The sequence below is a fragment of the Mandrillus leucophaeus genome, unplaced genomic scaffold (assembly GCF_000951045.1).
Source record: "Mandrillus leucophaeus isolate KB7577 unplaced genomic scaffold, Mleu.le_1.0 Scaffold1, whole genome shotgun sequence".
Taxonomy (NCBI): Eukaryota; Metazoa; Chordata; class Mammalia; order Primates; family Cercopithecidae; genus Mandrillus; species Mandrillus leucophaeus.
Genome location: NW_012098097.1, coordinates 11,494,146 through 11,510,229, shown reverse-complemented (window position 1 = coordinate 11,510,229; position 16,084 = coordinate 11,494,146). Strand labels below are relative to the sequence as shown.

General features: G+C 43.5%; 1 protein-coding gene across 2 annotated transcripts in view; it reads right to left on the bottom strand.

Annotated features, from left to right (window-relative positions):
• The window catches only part of TNRC6C (trinucleotide repeat containing 6C), a 111,428-nt gene that overhangs the window by 16,351 nt on the left and 78,993 nt on the right, over nucleotides 1-16,084 (bottom strand). For both annotated transcript variants that reach the window (XM_011988168.1, XM_011988095.1), the window contains exons 11-17: nucleotides 14,868-15,014; nucleotides 11,232-11,351; nucleotides 7,524-7,607; nucleotides 7,017-7,257; nucleotides 2,298-2,465; nucleotides 785-976; nucleotides 141-284 (exon numbers count right to left, since the gene is read on the bottom strand). In XM_011988168.1, the coding sequence (XP_011843558.1) occupies nucleotides 141-284; nucleotides 785-976; nucleotides 2,298-2,465; nucleotides 7,017-7,257; nucleotides 7,524-7,607; nucleotides 11,232-11,351; nucleotides 14,868-15,014 (1,096 nt within the window). The remainder of the gene's footprint in view (nucleotides 1-140; nucleotides 285-784; nucleotides 977-2,297; nucleotides 2,466-7,016; nucleotides 7,258-7,523; nucleotides 7,608-11,231; nucleotides 11,352-14,867; nucleotides 15,015-16,084) is intronic.

Below are 16,084 nucleotides of genomic sequence, written 5' to 3'. Positions count from 1 at the left end.
TCTCTTCATGCTGCTTCAGATGACTGCTTCAACTGTGCCTTGTATCATCCCTGCCTCAGAGCCCAACCTGTCACCCCTGACATCTTCAAATGGGTCTAGAGAGACCACCTGCGCAGAGGCAGGCAGAGCAGCACCCTCACCTCCACTCTTGAGGAGGTAGCGGTTGACATCCTGGATGGTGGTATTGATGGTAGGCCCAGTGGGGACACTGCCAGGAGTGACGTCAGGGTCATTCTCAGGGTCAATATTCTGTAGTCCTTTCCATGGAACTCCCGGATGGAATTCTGTTTAAGAAACCCAAATGAGAAGCCACAGATCAGAACATCTGCACACTGATTGATGACATTTTAAAAGATGTTTTGTCCTGTTTGTAGAAATTTTTATAATCTGCTAAATGAGAGGTACACTTTATACTCTTGATACTCTCTTTCATTAAAACAATCAATCCTTTGGAACAAACTAGAACCAGGTATTCTAGCTATCATATTAAGATAGTTTTCACACAGAGTCGGAATAGTTTTACCAGATGGTATACAGCGTGCTTCCTCCCTGCCACCCCTTCCACTTCTCATGTTGAACTAAGGGATTACAGAAAAATGCCTGATGCTAACCATACCCAAAATTGATCTGACAAATGGATTTCCAAGGAAAATGCCAAAGCTCTGGGCTTAACGCTTCCAGATCCTTAGCTCAGATTCTGGGTCCTCCCAGCCTCATCACTCTCTGCAGGCTTGGAGCACGTTCTGACCTGCTGTTGTTGCATGGAAGTGTTGCACGGTCTTACCTGGGGGCCAGTTGATGCTAGAGCCATTTGAGATTTTATCACTGTCAGATTTGGCACGTGACCAGCTATGGGGAACAGCTACGGGAGGACTGGCTGGTGACTCACTGTTCTGGATTAAATCGTACCGGCCATAGGAGTCATCAATGGAGGACTTACCTGGAGGCCCAATGCTTAGACCTCCAGGGATAGCACCTATGGCGACAACAGGAAACAAAGAAGCGAGTGAATACTCTCCAGTTGAGAGACAGCAGAAGATACCCTAAGCCTCCCTATGCACCTTCTGTTCTAGGTCCAATGCCTTGCTCTATTCGGTTACATGAATTGTAAGACTTGGTCTGTCTAGGATTCTGTAAGAATCAATGACTGTTTTTTTTTTTTTTTGAGACAATGTCTCGCTCTGTTGCCCAGGCTGGAGTGTAGTGATGTGATTAGGGCTCACTGCAGCCTCAAACTCCTGGGTTCAAGTGATCCTCCCACCTTGGCCTCCCAAGTAGCTGGGACTACAGGTGTGAGCCACCATGCCTGGCCAGTGACTATTTAAACCAGCTCCAATTTCAGCCCTGAAAGACCGAAACCCCTGAAGAACAATTTTAGTTTGTCCAGTTAGAAATCTTTATAAAATACATATCCATACCATGGGAAGCTGCCCTTAATAAACCTTTTTGGGGACAACTTATGAGTCTTTGTGATTAGTTATCAAATTTGCTCTTACCTCTTCCCTCCTTTTAGTCTGAAACCCTCACTATGGAAGAACACAGTGGATGCTAAAAATTCATACAGAACCAAACCAACCAGCCACAGGCAGCAAGGCCCTCCTGCTAAGAAAGGTGCCAGCAGTGTGTGATGATTTTCCGTAAGTTAACCATGAGACATAGTTTCCTTTTTCTTTTCAGAATGCTTTGTATCAAGAGAGAACTACATAACCTATTGAATTTCCTTTGCTGTTTATTCTACCAGCAAGTTCAGAGCTAAATTTAATGCCTGAAAGTACCTCCTACGGGTATCATTTTTGCTTCCACCTTACTGGTGTGTCCATCGGTAACGAGTTCCTGATGGGGACACCAGTTTGGAGTAAGACAGACTGCTTGGATGGAGGGGAATAACCAACAGAAATGCACCCTAGTATTTACAGCTGCAGTTCCCATACATACTGCATATTTGATTTTCTATTTGTGTTTTACTATTTTATTGAAAATATTTCAGCAGACTCAAGTTTTTGTTGATGAATAGAGATATAAAAAAAAAAGTACATAGGCTATGACCTAGATTCTTTGCTGCTCTGGGGTTTTCAAATTATTTCTAGGTTTGTAGCTAAGATCTAATGGCTGGCTTTTAAGAAGTTTGATCACTGACTAGCTGAGATCTTATATGCACTATAACGGAATGGGTTATTTTAAATCCAACTTTCAGCGCTCAATTCTTAGAAAAGTATAGAATGGGCATGTTATACAACAGGAAGATCGATTAATAAGCCAGCAGTGATTCCACCACAGGCATCCTAGCCCAGACGTACCATGCTTGCTAGGGTTCTGCTCCAGGGGGGAAGCGGCACTGGGCAAGTTATCCATGGAGTTGGGGTGCGTCCACTGGGGGAGGCGTGACTGGGACTGGGATGGGTCCTTCACCGACAAGCCACTGGTCATGTCCATGCTGTTGACATTCATGTTTGGGTTCAGTCCAGCTAAAGAGAGAGATGCCGATTAGGATTCACCTGCTCCTCTAAAAGACTTCATTCTAAAGCTCTCCTACAGAAGCTATTCCAGTCTTTGCTTACAGCAAAATATTTTTTGTTTTTTGAGACGGAGTCTTGCTCTTGTTGCCTGGGCTAGAGTGCAATGGCATGATCTTGGCTCACTGCAACCTCCGCTTCCTGGGTTTAAGCGATTCTCCTGCCTCAGCCTCCCAAGTAGCTGGGATACAACAAAATATTTTAACTGTTACTTTTAGTGCTGGTGAAAAATACTTTTTATCTTCGTAACAGCATGTACTTCTCGGAATATTACTCCTAAATTAAGGTGAAAATGTGAATAGCCTTTGATTAAGTGAGGCCCACGACTCTCTTCACTTTACTTGTTTCAGTGCTGGATAAACATGGTCCTGAGGCTTCTCAGAGTCCACAGGAAAACAGAAAAAGTCCAAACTATTAGGAAAATCTTTTCTGGTTTTGGGATATCTTATGGAAACTCATCGGGTCAAAAACACTTTTCCAGAACTCTAAAGTACCACCTATGAAACAGACTGATAGGATAATTCAGTTCTACTTTCAGTGAGTTTCCTTTACAAAAGTCTGCTCTAAAAGAGTTTGTGAATTAAAATCAAACTACTTTTAAGGAACTGAACTATTTGACAGATAGGGTGCTGCCATCTGCCCCCAGCTGGGATGGTGAGCTGAGGCTTCTGAGCTCATTTCTTATAGCGAAAAGCAGGTAGCTGGTTATCTGTCCAGGACCTGTACTAAGCTAGGTTAATAAAGAAAGACGATGAGGAAGGAGGACAATGATAAAAAGGCTGAAGTAAAGACTTTCTGATGAGGACACCAGATTGGAGCAGGACAGACTGCTTGTTTGGAAGGGAATAACGAGCAGAGGGGTCCCCCTCCCCTTGGATTTCCAGCTGCAGTTCCCATTACCACATACACATACTCCACAGATCCTTACCATATGTACAACTATGCCACATGGTACGTAAGCACAGTGAGCCTCTACTACTAAGCCAGGTGCTGAACATTCTGGTTCTTACCTTTATTTCAGAGGCTGCAAATTCAAATGCCCATAGGAGCCAAGTGGCCATGCACATGAAGAGGTGGGCCTCAAGGGGACTATGGCAAACCAGAGAATGTCTGTCCTGTCTAAATAAACAGGTGCTACTGGGGCCAACCACTTATTGCTACATGGAACACAGACCCACTAAAGCCATTTTTAAGAGAAGCCAGAAGCCACTTTCCCCAATTTTTGAATGTTGGCATTAACACACGCCTACGCACATGCACATACACGCTTCGCAGACTTAACAAAACGCCTTTGCAAGCCCATCAGTGCCACGGGGCTGCCTACTTGCAATCTCTGAGTTCTCTTCGTTTCAGCTTGTACAGATCTAGTCAGGTAAGGTGGCAACAATGTCAGGGTTTCAACCTGGCCTTCAGAATGCTCCGAATTCCACAATTTGGCCCCAACCCCTCTCTCCCAACTTTCCCCTCTGGGAAAGTCAGCTAGACTGGCCTGGCCCTTGCAAAATGGGCCCCTGAAACAGGCCAGGCCTCTTTCTTCTGTGCTATGTGAGGCTTCCCTTTCATTTGGAAAGGCTTCCTCTTTATTTACTGTAATCCTATCTAATCATTTGAGGTTCAAGCTTAATACTATTCTCTGATTTTTCTTTCTCCACTCAAAGTGAAAGTGAACTTTTCCTTCTCTAGAGCCCTGTGAGAATCACATGACACTGGTATCAAGGTTATTTTTTCCTGTTTATATGCCTGCTCTTCCCATCTAAATGACGAACTCCAGGTGGCAAAAGACTGAGAATAACAAGGACAGGCTGAATGTAAGGGAAGGAAGGTAGCTGGGAGCCCCCACTACTGACCATGGGCTGCTGGTTTCTTTACATGAATTGTTGAGTTTCTAATAGGCTCTTCAACATAGGTGTTGCTGCAGAGAAATGCTGAGAGCCAGCAAGATAGGCAATTTTACAACCGGAGTTTCCTATACTTTATTAGTTATTTGTTTTTAATACATTTATAACTTCACTGTGAATATTATAAAATATTATCCAAATTATTTTTCAACTAATTTCAAAGATTCACTGCATGAATTCTTTAACTTGTACTAAGAAAAAAAACCCTTAAGAGTAAAGATAAGTGGCCGGGCGCGGTGGCTCATGCCTGTAGTCCCAGCACTTTGGGAGGCCGAGGTGGGTGGATCACCTGAGGTCAGGAGTTCGAGACCAGTCTGGCCAACATGGTGAAACTCAGTCTCTACTAAAAATACAAAAATTAGCCAGGCGTGGTGATGCATGCCTGTAATCCCATCAACTTGGAAGGCTGAGGCAGGAGAATCGCTTGAATCCAGAAGGTGGAGGTTGCAGTGAGCCGAGATTGCGCCACTGCACTGTAGTCTGGGCAACAGAGCAAGACTCCATCTCAAAAGATAAATAAATAAATAAATAAAAAATAAAAAAAAGTCATGATAACTGTACTTTATCTTCCAAATACAGGTTAAGAAGACAGGTGAATACTAGAAAGCTGACGCTAACGCATTTTAGGATAATAGGTGGAAAGAAATTTGTTTCTAAAACAGAAGCACTTACATAAGTAGCTGATATTTTACAAAGTGTTTGCTATGTGCTAGGCACTATTTAAAGACTTTACGTATTAGGCCGGGTGTGATGGCTCATGTCTGTAATCACAGCACTTTGGGAAGCTGAGACCAGGAGGATCACTTGAGGCCAGGAGTTTGAGGCTGCAATGAGCTATCATCATGCCACTGCACTCCAGCCAAAAAAAAAGAGGCCAGGAGTGGTGGCTCATGCCTGTAATCCCAGCACTTTAGGAGGCCAAGGCAGGTGGATCACAAGGTCAGGAGATCGAGACCATCCTGGCTAATACGGTGAAGCCCCGTCCCTACTAAAAATACAAAAAATTAGCTGGGTGCGCTGAGATCGCGCCACTGCACTCCAGCCTGGGCAACAGAGTGAGACTCCGTCTCCAAAAAAAAAAAAAAAAAAAAGAGAGAGAGAGAACTTTACATATTAGCTTATTTAACCTTTAAAACAAACCTAGGAGTTAAGTATTTCCACATTACAGATGAAGAAATTAAGGTATGACTGGGTATGGTGTCTCAGGCCTGTAATCCTAACACTTAGGGAGGATCACTTGAGGCCAGGAGTTTGAGACTTGCCTGGGCAACACAGAAAGACCCCGTCTCTAACAAAAAAAAAAAAAAAAGAAAGAAATTGAGGCAAAAAGCAGCTAGGCAAGTTGCCCAAGTTAGTAGTGAGCCTGTTGGTGGTGAGTTGGGACTCAAACCTAGGCAATCTAATTCCTAAGTCAGGTCTTAACTACTTAGACACAAAGGGTGTTAATGGATGAGACAATAATTAAGGAACGAGATCATCTAGTCTAGTATTTATCAATCTCATATTAAAGATATATCACATTTATAATATGTCAAGTAAAAAGTGTTCAAATGATTACAATACACCGCCCTTTTGAGAGACATTGAATAGAATTAGATAAATGAATATTATCTGCTGGTAGCAAATTCACTACCACTCAACTGGCCTTTGGCCCTTTACAGATGTATTTTCCAAGTTACTGATACCCTTTGTCCTGCATCTACAGACTCTAATAGCAATCAACAGACAAGCCTAAAGTGCTTTCACTAAGTTCTGAATTCTTACAGCAAATTAGTCCATGCAGAATCAATTTACTCATTTATACCCTCTGGTGTCTTCAGGTATGTGAGCTGTGACTCTCCTGGCAGGCCTGACCTTGAGGCCTGGCACCATGTCTTATAGTGACCTGCAGGTTTCATGTGCCCTATGTGCTTCTACAAGTTAGATTTCAACATATATATGTTGATTTCGTTGATTATACAAATCACATTTCATACAAAATGAGTTGTATCAACAACCACTGCTTTTTAAGAAGTGCTTTTGGTGTAAATCTGAATACTTTTACTGACCAAACCATTATAAAGTCTTCTCTGCGGTTTAGGCTGGAGGAAGTGGCTGGTAAAGTACAGTTCAGAGTAGACTAGGAATAGAACAAACTCTGGAGATGTGACAATGGAAATGAGATATTGGAGGCTCTGACTGGTACCACCTTTAAAGGTTTTATACTGAGAGTATTATGGCAGCAGCAAAACTCCTGCTCTATAGAACATGGTTAGTGTTGCTCCCTTATTAAAAATTCTTGAGGCTGGGCATGGTGGCTCACATCTATAAACCCAGCACTTTAAGAGGCTGAGGTGGGAGGATTGCTTGAGCCCAGGAGTTCGAGACCAGCCTGGGCAACGTGGTGAGACCCCATTTCTCCAAAAAATAATAAAAAACTTTTTTTAAAGTTAAAAAGCCTTGAGATACCTGTTCTGTGATTTTGTCTGGGGCTGCATTTACAACAGGCTATGGTTTCAGCGCTGGCCAGTCCTCCTAACCACTGAAATGCTGCCCTGGCTACCACATATGGACTCCAGGTACTCTCTCTACCTGATGTGGCTGTTGAAGACCATGGGACACTCACCAAGAGGGTAAGGAGCAAAGGTGTTGGGTGAAGACTGCTGCTCTTTGGTCTGCAGGTCAGGTAGGCCGGGAGTCTGCGGGTGCGAGGGGAAGCTGTCCATGGCCGATTTGCCTGCAGAGGGGTGCAGAGACAGGTGCGGCGGGGGCGGTGGCGGTGGTGGCTGCTTCACGAGCAGGGCCTGGGCCAGCTGGCGCTGGTGCTGCTGGATCTGCTGCTGCAGATTAGTGATTGTGCGCGCAACCTGGCAGGCACAGACATAGGTTCGTTAACCAGGTGGAAAGGGACACTCATGGCTTGTCTAGGGACTAGGTGAATTCTTCATTGTCTTTATGCTGAGGCCACCACTGGCTAGGTCAACCTCCTCCCAAACCTAGCTGAACCCAGGAATTTTTCAAGGAAGGCTTGGCTAGAGAAAAATCAAAGATCATCTAATAGTTCATCAATTAGCATCTCTTCTATCAGGGAAAATTATAGCTCATGACAAAAGTCAATCTGGGTAGCACCTACTTGCTGCTCCTGTTGTCTCATGGATCCGGACACATTACGCTGGGCCTGTAACATCTGCTGCTGGATTTGTAAACGTTGGTATGCCTGTTGACAAAAAGAAGAGTTAAAATAGTATAATAATTAAGTATAAGTTGAACTAATGGTTCAACTTTCTGACATTAGTTAAAAAACGAAAAAAGAGAACCTAGCCACTCTTCTTGGCCCATACTGTGGCTGACACATACTCTTTTTTTTTTTTTTTAGATGGAGTCTCGCTCTGTCACCTAGGCTGGAGTGCAATGGCGCAATCTCAGCTCACTGCCACCTCTGCCACCTGGGTTCAAGAAATTCTCCTGCCTCAGCCTCCCAAGTAGCTGGGATTACAGTCACGTGCCACATTGCCCAGCTAATTTTTGTATTTTTAGTAGAGACGGGGTTTCATTATGTTGGCCAGGCTGGTCTCAAACTACTGACCTCATGATCTGCCCGCCTCAGCCTCCCAAAGTGCTGGGATTACAGGCATGAGCCAACGCGCCCAGCTGTGGCTGACACATATTCTGGAGGCACAGAGCACTTTTAAAAGATTAATGTCTTATCCACTTTTTTAGTGTACAGAATTAAAAAAAATCACAGAGTCAATACCCGTTTAGTGTTGGTGATGATGTTGGTCAGCAAATATTTTTCATTTAATGAAGAGATCAAAATTCTTCTGCTTGATTCATACAAACTGAAACTTAAACAACAACCACCACCACCACCACCACCACCTATTCTATAATGACGGATACTGAAGTCCAGCACAGCCCAGACAATGTGGCAAAGCACTGGGAGTAACTGTCCCAAATCATTCAAGAATAATGTGTGTTAAACAACGTGGTCGTCTCCATAACATCATGGGAATGAAAGCTAAGAGAGAACCTGAAATGCAGATTTGTGGGCATTTTTGTCACACGAACTTGTCATCTACAAAGTTGGTTAAAGTTATGATATTCTTCTGTACACTGACATAGCAGCTTTGGTCACTTGACTGTTTTGAAATGTTGGTTGAATATCATCATTTTTTCTTACAACATGAATTTTAGGGACATTTTTGGCAAAAGGACTCATTAAAGTAGAATCCAAATAAAGGTGGAGATTGTACTACTAGAAATGCCTCATTAATCTGTAATCATGGAGGAATAAAATACTTGAGTAAATCCTTATAGGCCCTAAAACTTAACCTTATGGAAGCACTGAAACTTTATTTTTCCATTTTTTCTGGAAAAATATTTAAGAACAGAATACATTGTTTTAAAATAAGAACACACTATTGTAATTCAACATTTTCTTGACGTCTTTCACACCATGGGGTCAATAAAAACTTACTGTATAACTAAAAGATTCTAGCACATCAGTAAGAAAATCAGCTCTGTGTCAGAATACAGCAATGCCTGCATCAAGCGGCAGAAAGCAATCTTCCTCTATAGTAACAGTTCTAAACCTGCATGCTTTTTCTATGAGTGCCTGTTTTCAGAGCTGTCTCCTTTTCTTTGGAGGTCAGTGGTCTCCAGCTGGCAGGACTGAAAGCAACAGGACTGCACATGTGCACTGCCTCCCCACAGCGATTCTTCCCTTCTGATAGATGAAAAAACAGTCTCTGGCCGGGCGCAGTGGCTCACGCCTGTAATCCCAGTACTTTGGGAGGCTGAGGCGGGAGGATCACCTGAGATTAGGAGTTCGAGACCAGCCTGACTAACATGGTGAAACCCCGTCTCTACTAAAAATACAAATATTAGCCAGGTGTGGTGGCGGGCGCCTGTAATCCAAGCTACTCGGGAGGCTGAGACAGAAGAATTACTTGAACCCACAAGGTGGAGGCTGCAGTGAGCCATGATTGCACCACTGCACTCCAGCCTAGGCGACAGAGCAAGACTAGCAAGACTCTGTCTCAAAAAAAAGAAAAAGAAAAAACAGTTTCTGAGGGCCAAGCCTTGGTCCTGACCTCATGTCTAGAGCTCTGTGCTCTCCCTTAAAGCGAGGACACATACATAGCATGTGCCTCTGGGACACATCCTTCCCTCCTTCCTTCTATCCTCCCCTGCTGCTTACAGAAAAGCCAGACCTCAAACTTGTTGGACATATGTCTAAAAAACGGCAAAGGGGAAGAACTGAGGACTCAAGTACTCTCTTATTAGCAAAGATCTTATGCCAATGGTTTTGTCTTTTGGAGTCCCATTCTTTTTTTTTTTTATTTTTTTTCCTTCATGATTCCTGGTCATTTTTTTTTTTTTTGAGATGGAGTCTTGCTCTGTCACCCAGGCTGGAGTGCAATGGTGCGAGGCTCACCGCAACTTCCGCCTTTCAGGCCTTTCAGGTTTAAGCGATTCTCCTGCCTCAGCCTCCCAAGTAGCTGGGATTACAGATGTGTACCACCATGCCCAGTTAATTTTTGCATTTTTAGTAGAGACAGGGTTTCACCATGTTGGCCAGGCTAATCTCAAACTCCTGACCTCAGGTGATTCACCCGCCTGGGCCTCCCAAAATGCTCAGATTACAGGCATGAGCCACTGTGCTTGGCCGATTCCTAGTCGTTTGCTAGGTGATGAAGTTGCTGGCTAAGACTGCTAAACAAATCAGGTACCCACATTAAAGAATGAAATAATTCACTGGGTCTTTTAGTGTATATAATTTCAGTAGGCATCTAGGTATACAATGACATGGCAATTTATGGTAAAATCAGTAAGATCATTTGAAAATTAAAAAAAAATCAAGATTATGTAAAGTTATAGAACTTTCAGTCCAGACATGGTGGCTCACGCCTGTAATCCCAGCACTTTGGGAGGCCGAGGCGGGCGAATCACAAGGTCAGGAGATCGAGACCACGGTGAAACCCCGTCTCTACTAAAAATACAAAAAGTTAGCTGGGCGTGGTGGCGGGTGCCTGTAGTCCCAGCTACTCAGGAGGCTGAGGCAGGAGAATGGCGTGAACCCGGGAGGCGGAGCTTGCAGTGAGCCGAGATTACACCACTGCACTCCAGCCTGGGTGACAAAGCAAGACTCCATCTCAAAAAAAAAAAAAAAACCAAAAACAAAAAAACAACTTTCAAGAATTATTAGGTCACATCAGCCATTCTTGACCGGGGTTTCATGAGAGAATTAAGTTCTAATGTTCTAAGGTATCTACTATATGTAACAAAGCAATTTTTCTCCTGTGCTTCTAGAATAGTATTTATGTATACCATCCTTAGAATTATTCAGAAAATAGTCACTCAAATGATTTTTTGTGTTCTGTGGTTCTCAGAAACTCTGGCTGAGAGCTCAAATGAAAAGACATGCCTAATTATAAAAGCTGGTAGATTTTTTGAACACAAAGAGGCCAAGCCATGTGCAGTGGTGCACACCCGTGGTCTCAGCTACTCAGACGGCTGAGGTGGGAGGATCCCTTGAGTCCAGGAGTTCCAGACCAGCCTGGCAACATAGTGAGATGCTGCCTCTAAACAAAAACAAAAACAAAAATAAAAACAAAGGGCCAAAACATTTACAAAACTTAGTAAGGACACCTTTGAGTGAGAACTTCCTAACTCATGAAGAGTTTAAATACTTCATGACAGTCTCAATGACATCCCCAATGTGAAGACAAACATTATCACAACTGCTGCTCTCAGTGGTGCGCCACACTGGTGCATCTGCACGGGCACCAGGAGAGCACTCGGTCTGCGTGCTCTAACTCGCATGGGTCTGTCCACTCACCAGCTGCAGCTGATAGAGCTGGTTCAACATCGTCATATGCTGAGGATTAATTGGCGAGGTTAATAGTGCAGGGTTGAGACCAATGTTTTTTGCTGCAAACTGCAAAAGCTGTGCTTGAACCTGTTTAACAAAAAATATGCAATCAGCCATTGTATCTCTGTTAAAATACTTACTTGCCCATGTAGTTTTTCAAAATTCAAAAATGATTAAGTGATAATTTGTAGGGAGATCCCCGGAAACTACTGTTACGGAAAAAAAAATAAATGCCCCTGATTATTGTAAATACAAAATTGCATGCAGGACTGCATAAAGACAACGCAAGGTTGGGTGGCCAGAATGAGCCAACAGTGCATGATGTGCTTCCCACTGCAGAGAGCCTATCAACGGACGCGCAGTCAGGGAGGTTTCACATCACCAAGATTCCTATCCCAGAAAAGCAGATGTTCATAGCTCTGGGAATGGAATACAACCCTTGTGGAGAGCCTATAAACGGACGCATGAGGGATGCTTGTTCATATGGATAAGATAGGGTTATAAATGCCCTTATCTTGCTTGCCATGGCTCTTCTAGGTCTCTTCAGGGTTAAGGCATACTCCCTTCTGAGAATTTGTGGTCTAACCAGTTGTATAGTTTCATGCCCTGTTTCTATTGATTGTTTGCAACAAGCTTTTGCTGCAATTATTACTACTGATTAGTATCTTACTAAGCATAGGTTATGGACAGACTGTGTTTCTGTTTTAAGGCTCTGTTAGAAATTGCTGATGCACACACTACATTGTAAATTCTTATCTCTGTATACTCTACTTCTGCATACTGATATTATGTTAAAGAATTACTTCATCCCATGTGATCATCTCACCTCATAATCAAACGACCCTATATCCCTCACTAACCTACCCTGCTCTCACTAAACTTAATAATAAATGCTGGTATATCTAGTGCATTGGCGGCATCGCAGGACCAGAAGGCGGTGACATGCTGAACCCAGCTTTCACTATCTCGTGTGTGTCTTTTATTTCTCGACCTGCCAATCTGCCTGGGAACAAAGAAAGAGCCCTGTTGCATTGTGGGCTGCCGGCCAGATCCCGCAATAATAATTATATTTGTCTCATGGGTGAAATGTCAAAGGCCATTAAAAAATGTATGGACATTTTAATATTAGTAGTTAGCAAGTAAAGAATAAGAAAGGAAAAAGAAAGGAGGGAAGGAAGAAGGGAAGTCTTCAGAGATCTCATCCTCCAAATACTTTAATTATAAATGAACTTTCCAAGGTTCTGTGTCCTTCCTATCAGTACTTACAGGTAACATGGAAATATGGAAGAAACAGTGAGATGGCACACAGATGCCTTGCCATTTGGGACATGCTGGTTTGCTTTGTGTGGGTAAGACGAACTGATTCTTCTGCTACTGCCTCTCAGACTGGGAGCAGCTGTGGCCTAGGTTTGGGCAGTGGGATGTGACTGGAAGTGGTGTGTGCAATTTCAAGGCCACTTGCACAAGAGTGCTGCCTTTTTCCCTGTTACTGGGAAGTGGTTGTGGCAGAGCTGCCCCCAATCCCTGCACTGCTTCTTTCTGCACTGTAACCTGAGAGAGATCAATGTCTACCTAGTTTAAACTACTGTTTTTTGAGGCCTCTTTGTTATAGTAGCTTATCCTATATTCTAATGAATACATTTAACTATTATCTAATAACTTTTATCTTATTACCTGATAATAGTTAAATGTATTAGTTACACTGATAATTGTCCACTATCAACTCAGTGCACAAACCTGGATTTGAACAATTATAGAGTGAGAATTACCCTCAGTGCAGTGCCTAGTGCATCCTGCTCTTTTTCGTACGCTAGCATTGCCTTCCCATATGCTATTGTCTGAATGTCTGTGTCCCCCTCCCCCAGAATTCCTGTGTTGAAACCTAAACCCTAATTGTGGTGGTATTAAGAGCTGGGGCCTTTGGGGGGTGATCAGGAGCCCCCATGAATGGAATTAGCATCCTAATGACAGAGGCCTGAGAAAGCCTGCTCACCCCTTCCACCACACGAGGATGCATAAAAGTTGCCATCTATGAGAAACGGGCCCTCACCACACACTGAATCGTCTGGCACCTTGACCTTGGACTTCTCAGTCTCCAGAACTGCAAGCAATACATTCATGCTGTTGTAAATGACCCAGTCTAAGGTATTTTGTTACAGCAGCCCAAACGGACTGAGACACTATATTCCAACAAACTGAACACATTTAAATTAAATTTTATGAATAATAGAAGATTGACGAATTAACACGTTCTCTTTTGGGACAGTTTGAAAATAAGATCCCTCAGAAATCTTAACTATCTTCTTGATATTAGAGGTCTTCTGGGGAAGAAAGCAGTTTTTTCCCTCTCTGCTATAAGAATGCGAGAATGTGGTAAGTACTTCAAGATGCTGCTGCTCTCTCAGGGCAGGCTCCAGTCAACCTTCACATCAGAATTACGTGGGAAGAATTACCAGAGCCCTGAGTTACCCACACAGCAAAGATGTTATCAATACCATCGATCATCAAATACCTTATAAGGGGTAAGAACTAACACTGTAATTAGAAACTTGGTCCAAAGCCTAAAATTGTAAAATGTGCTAAAAATAAACAATATTAACAACAACAATTGATATATATTAGGCCTCAGAGCCATGCAAAACAGCAATATCCTTTTCCTTAATTCGATTTGACCTTTTTTCCTTTCTTTCTTTTTTTGAGAAGGAGTTTCTGCTCTTGTTGCCCAGGCTGGAGTGCAATGGCGTGATCTTGGCTCACTGCAATCTCCACCTCCCGGGGTCAAGCGATTCTCCTGCCTCAGCCTCCCAAGTAGCTGGGATCATGGGCATGCGCCACCACACCTGGCTAATTTTGTATTTTTAGTAGACACGGGGTTTCACCAGGTTGGCCAGGCTGGTCTTGAACTCCTGACCTCAGGTGATCCACCCGCCTCAGCCTCCCAAAGTTCTGGGATTACAGGCGTGAGCCGCCGCGCCCGGCAACCTTTTTTTCTTAACAATCTCTACGGTTCACTTCTAAAAAGGTATGAAAGAAAGAAAAAAAACCCATCTCTATTGGCAAAAATGATCTAATGCTGAATATTAAACATAACTGAAAATCTATAATATACATACTATTATATAAGATCACATTTAGTTTCTCATTAAAGCATGATTCAGTCCTTGGCTGCTTCTAAGGGTTTCTTTTACATCCTCAGCAATACTACAGCATGTCACTTTCCTCTCCCACCAAACTAGGACAGTTCACTGGGTTCATCTGAATAATTTTCTCGAGAAAGACTGGGACAAAAGCACATCAATAGGATTGTGTTGGGCAGGTCCTCTCCCCTCAATATTGCTTCTGACTAGGAAGATGCCAAATGTTAGTTTGGGTGGCTGAGGCATTCCAAGGAGCAAGCTCTGAAAATGTCTCCTGGGTCAGGAGAATCAGTTTACTACTTTATAGTCTAAAATTAATTTATAGTTTAAAAACCAGAAGGCCTTCTCTTAAACATGGATTAACTCAGCTCTCACTTTAAAATAGTGACTTCCAGATAACACAGGACCCCACGAAAAACCGGCATCTACATCCTGTTGCTTAGTCCTGCTTGGATGTGGGTCTGACCTGAGGGGATAGAAACTGAGGCACTTGAGCACGGAGACTGGGCTGGGAAGAGTTAAGAGGCTGCACTGGTGGCTGTGGCGGCTGCTGCATGGTCCTGGCTTGTGCTGCTCCACTATTGCCAAACATACCCAGATTGCCACTCGGTATCTGTACAGGGACAGAATTGGACATGTTACCAAGGCAGGCATTAAACATTGTTTGGAGGTAGGGTGAAATGATCTATTTTAAGTGATTGCAAAATCGTTTCTACTTCCTACCACTGTCAACTTGTACCCAAGAGAATTTTTTTGAGACAGAGTCTTGTTCTGTCACCCAGACTGGAGTGCAGTAGTGTGATCTTGGCTCACTGTAGCCTCTGCTTCCTGGGTTCAAGTGATTCTCCTCCCTCAGCCTCCTGAGTAGCTGGGATTACAGATGCCCGCCACTACGCCTGGCTGTTTTTTTTTTTTTTAAACGGAGTTTTGCTCTGTTGTCCAGGCTGGAATGCAGTGGTGCGATCTCGGCTCACTGTAACCTCTGCCTCCTGGATTCAAGCAATTCTCTGCCTCAGCCTCCCAAGGAGCTGGAATTACAGTCACCTGCCACAACACCTGGCTAAATTTTTTGTATTTTTAGTAGAGACGGGGTTTCACCATGTTGGCCAGGCTGGTCTTGAACTCCTGACCTCGTGATCCACCCATCTCGGCCTCCCAAAGTGCTGGGATTACAGGTGTGAGCCACCACGCCTGGCCTGAATTTTTGTATTTTCAGTAGAGACGGTGTTTTGCCATGTTGGCCAGGCTGGTCCCAAACTCCTGACCTCGGGATCCACCCACCTCAGCCTCCTAAAGTGTTAGGATTACAGGTGTGAGCCACCTCGCTCAGCCCCAAGTGAATTTCTAATGAGTGTCATTTATACAACAAGAAGGCTACCCCATTCAAAGAAACTACCAGCATACAATGTTTCACACACAATAGCAACATGAATACGGTTATTTGAATAATATACATTTCCAAAACGATGTGATAAAAATTAAATAATAATAATGTGTGGGGATTACTAATCTAAGAGGATAGCAACATTTCTTTTTTTTTGTTTGTTTTTTGAGACGGAGTCTCGCTCTGTCGCCCAGGCTGGAGTGCAGTGGCCGGATCTCAGCTCACTGCAAGCTCCGCTTCCCAGGTTTACGCCATTCTCCTGCCTCAGCCTCCCGAGTAGCTGGGACTACAGGCGCCCG